Source organism: Malurus melanocephalus, unplaced genomic scaffold (assembly GCF_030028575.1).
Source record: "Malurus melanocephalus ecotype Western Australia unplaced genomic scaffold, MMel_1.1 scaffold_1274, whole genome shotgun sequence".
Classification (NCBI taxonomy): domain Eukaryota; kingdom Metazoa; phylum Chordata; class Aves; order Passeriformes; family Maluridae; genus Malurus; species Malurus melanocephalus.
The window spans coordinates 51650-55467 of record NW_026624506.1 but is presented as its reverse complement, the minus strand read 5'-3'; the positions used below and the strand labels follow the sequence as shown (position 1 = coordinate 55467).

Here is a 3818-nt window from a genome sequence, read left to right as displayed (position 1 = left end):
GACTCACATGTCCAGCAAAACCTTTAGATTAATTAAGGAATGGTTAATTAACAAGAGGATCGAACTGCACACGGCTTTGGAGATGCAGGGGTGGGTGTCCTGGAGGTGTGCAGGGSARCTCCCCCRATCCCGGGATCCAGGGGAGGGAAGATCCTGCCTGGCTTAAGACACTTTCCTTACTTCAGGCTCCAGTTCAGGGTCAGGCTCTGAGTGGGGTTGTTTTCCAACCAAGAAGCAGCTCAATGGTTTTTTTGTTTTGTTGTTTGTGTCGTTTTTTTGTTTTTGTTTTTTGTTTTTTTCTTTTTTCTCTCTCGTTTTAATGAGTAATTTGGAATAGGAAAGTCACAGGAGATGAGGGAAGGTGGGAGATGAGGTGGGAGAGGACATTCTCCCCCTCCTCCAGTTTAATAAGCACCAGAGTATTCAAGTCTGTCCGTTGGGAATTCCAAACCGTGGCTGCAGTCAGCAGGCAGAGACTAAACCTTTCTCATAAGAGCAGCGTCGTTTGGGCTGGGGTCCCTCATCATCATCATCCTCCTCCTCATCCTCCTCCTCGTCCTCCTCCGAGGATGAGCTGTCCAGTGTTAAATCCACAACGTCCGCCGGGGCTTTGCCGTTCTCGCCGTTGCCGTTGGGAGCGGCCAGCAGCCCGTTCACATCCGAGGAACCTGGGCAGGGAGGAAAAGGATGAGCTGGAACCCCTCGAGTCCAGTTTAGGGGTGAAAAGGATGAGCTGAAACCCCTTGAGGCCTTTTCAGGGGTGAAAAGGATGAGCTGGAACCCCTCGAGTCCAGTTTAGGATGAAAAGGATGAGGTGAAACGCCCCGAGTCCTGCTCAGGGGTGAAAAGGATGAGCTGGAAACCCTTGAAGCCTTTTCAGGGTGAAAAGGATGAGCTGAAACCCCTCATGTTTAGTTCAGGATGAAAAGGATGAGCTGAAACTCCTCATGTCCTGCTCTGGGGTGAAAAGGATGAGCTGAAACACCTCAAGGGGTGAAAAGGATTGGGTGAAACCCCTCGTGCCCTGTTCAAGGTGAAAAGGATGAGCTGAAACCACTCATGTCCTGCTCATGGGTGAAAAGGATGAGCTGGAACCCCTTGAGGCCTTTTCAGGGTGAAAAGGATGAGCTGAAACTGCTCGAGTTCTGCTCAGGATGAAAAGGATTGGGTGAAACCCCTCGAGTCCAGCTCAGGATGAAAAGGATGAGGTGAAATGCCCCGAGTCCTGCTCAGGGGTGAAAAGAATTGGGTGAAACCCCTCATGTTTAGTTCAGGATGAAAAGGATGAGCTGAAACCACCCAAGTCCTGCTCCGGGGTGAAAAGGATGAGGTGAAACCCCTCAAGGGGTGAAAAGGATGAGGTGGAACCCCTCATGTCCTGCTCAGGGGTGAAAAGGATGAGGTGGAACCCCTCCAGTCCTGCTCAGGGGTGATCCAACTCTCCTGGCTGCTCAGCCTGGACAAGGGAAGGATCCAGGGTGAGCTCAGAGCCTCCTCCAGGGACTAAAGGGGCTCCAGACAAGGGGCTTGGGACAAGGGATGGAGGGACAGGACACAGGGAATGGCAGGAATGGATGGGATATTGGGGAAGAATTGGTCCCTGGAGGGTGCTGAGGCCCTGGCACAGGGTGCCCAGAGCTGCTGGGGCTGCCCCTGGATCCCTGGCAGTGCCCAAAGCCAGGCTGGCCTGGGATGGTGGAAGGTGTCCCATGGCACTGAATGATCCTGCAGGTCCCTTAACCCAAACCACTCTGGAATTCCATGATTTCCTGCAGGGATTTCCAGCCCTTCTCCCCAGGGACACTCACCAAGAACCAGGATTGGACACTGAGGGCTGCAGCTCCGCTCCTTCTCGGCTCGGATGGGGCACCAGGAGCCGTCCACCAGGTACTCGATTTCATCAGCATCTTCACATTCTGTCAGGATCTTGGACAGGAGGCTGCAGAGGGGACAGAGGGGCTGTCACACCCCTGGCACTCAGCAGGATGTGTGCAGTGAACAAGACTGAACAGGAACCTGGTGCTGACTGAGCTCAGAGCCCTCACAGATTTTATTCCCCATAAAAGCAGTGCAGGTTCTGACGGTGCAGATCCATCCCAGCCCCTCCTGGCCATGCACCCAAAGCAGCAGCACCCAATTTAATGAGATGCAATTAAACAGGGGTTTGTTTGYCTCTTCACCCAGTTTCCCAGGCACTGCTGCCAGGCTGCTGCCCCATCCCAGGGACATTCCCAGGACATTCCCAAAGAGGCTTCAGCAAAAGGTGAGAAATCCTTTCCAAAAATCCAACCCTTCCTTTCCTTCCTGGTTTTATTTCCCAAATCTCCACAGAARCCACCAAAACAACATATGGAGCCTCCTGTGACAGGAGAACCAGGAAACCATGAAAATACACCTGGAATGAGGCCCTGATTCCAGAGAAATTGGGGATTTGCTTTATTCCCTGTGTCCCACTGTTTGCCTGGCATGGTTATTTGGAAATGCTGCTCTGCTGAACCTCATCCCCTCCTGGACTCGAGCATTTTCCTTCAGGAGGAAGGAGAACTCTTGGCAGAGTCTCCCAAGCTCAGGAGAGCTTTGTGGCACCTCAGTGGGAGAATTGCAGCTTTCCCCAGCTCCTGCAGGAATTGTTTCCACAGCCAATCCCAACAGCAGCACAGCAACCACCGAGCTGCAGTTCCCAAAAAGCTGCCAAGGCCCTGAGGATGCCAGACCTGACCAACCACCTCCCTCCCTGCTCRGCAGCCTCCAGCTCTTTYCTGACTCCCAGCACCCAGCTGAGTGCCAGCTTCCCTCTCTCACTTCCAGGAAACTGGGAAGGACTTTCACCCAACAGAACTGGCACCAACCCCAGCCCTGAGCAGGGATAAAAACCTGCTGAGCCATCCCCAGTGACATCCTGCTCCTCCTCACATGGGACACGGGCACTGCTGATCCATGGGGGTTCCACAATCCAACCCCTGCACCTTCCCTTTCAATCTCTCCCTCGTTAGAGATCTCCAAGGAACTGGATTTTCCTGTYGGGGTTGGCCAGGGGACAAAGCAAACAGGTTATCTGTGCTCAGGCTGCCTGGAAAGCCACAGCTCCTGCACCAACACAGGGCTCACAAAGGGCTCCAGGAGCCCTCAGCAACAGACTGGTCTGCTCACTTCCCTGTGCCAGGGGAGCTGGATGGCCCCAAACTCTCTCTGCTGCTGAGGGAACCTGCAGGAGAGGCCAATCCCACAGCCAGGAGGGTGGGGATTGTTTCCCAGCCTGTGTTGTTCCACCAGTCCTTGGCAGCACCATGAGAATGTCGGTGGTCCCAGCCCACAAAAGGCTCCCAGCATTTGGGGACAACCAAACTGCTCCCAAACAAACCCCACAAGTGCTCTGCTCCCTCCCAGCACATTCCCAGCACACCAAAACTCTGACAGCAAAATTTCCTGCACCAGCAGAATGAACTTCCAACAGCTTCAAGGTGAATTTAAGCAGATGGACGGACCCAGAGCTGCACCCAGTGGGGAAAGGGAAGGGCACAGAGGTGCAAACTCACCCATCAATGATGAGCTGGTCGTAGGGGGCAGGTTTGTCACACACAGGGCACATCCAGGTGGGTTTTTTCTCATTCATCTGTAGGTAGAAGACGGCATCAAAGCACTGCAGGTGTGCACAGGTCTCGGCCCGGCACGGCACCGACAGGCGCATCTTCACCAGCTGTGGGACAGAGAGACAGCATCAGCCAGGAACCCGGGCAAGGAACCCCCAAATCCCCTCTGAAGGAAAAGCATTTGTGGGTTTGAAAAGCTGCTCTGGGAGCAGAGTTTGGGTTCTTGAC

The 3818-nt window shown here is 53.9% G+C and overlaps 1 protein-coding gene across 1 annotated transcript in view; it reads right to left on the bottom strand.

Annotated features, from left to right (window-relative positions):
* Positions 1–6: 6 nt before the first annotated feature.
* Positions 7–3818, bottom strand: part of PIAS4 (protein inhibitor of activated STAT 4) — a 15769-nt gene continuing 11957 nt past the window's right edge. Inside the window, exons 8-10 of the mRNA XM_057387614.1 lie at positions 3537–3697; positions 1809–1939; positions 7–668 (exon numbers count right to left, since the gene is read on the bottom strand). Coding sequence (XP_057243597.1) covers positions 463–668; positions 1809–1939; positions 3537–3697 — 498 coding nt within the window. The 3' untranslated portion in view covers positions 7–462. The remainder of the gene's footprint in view (positions 669–1808; positions 1940–3536; positions 3698–3818) is intronic.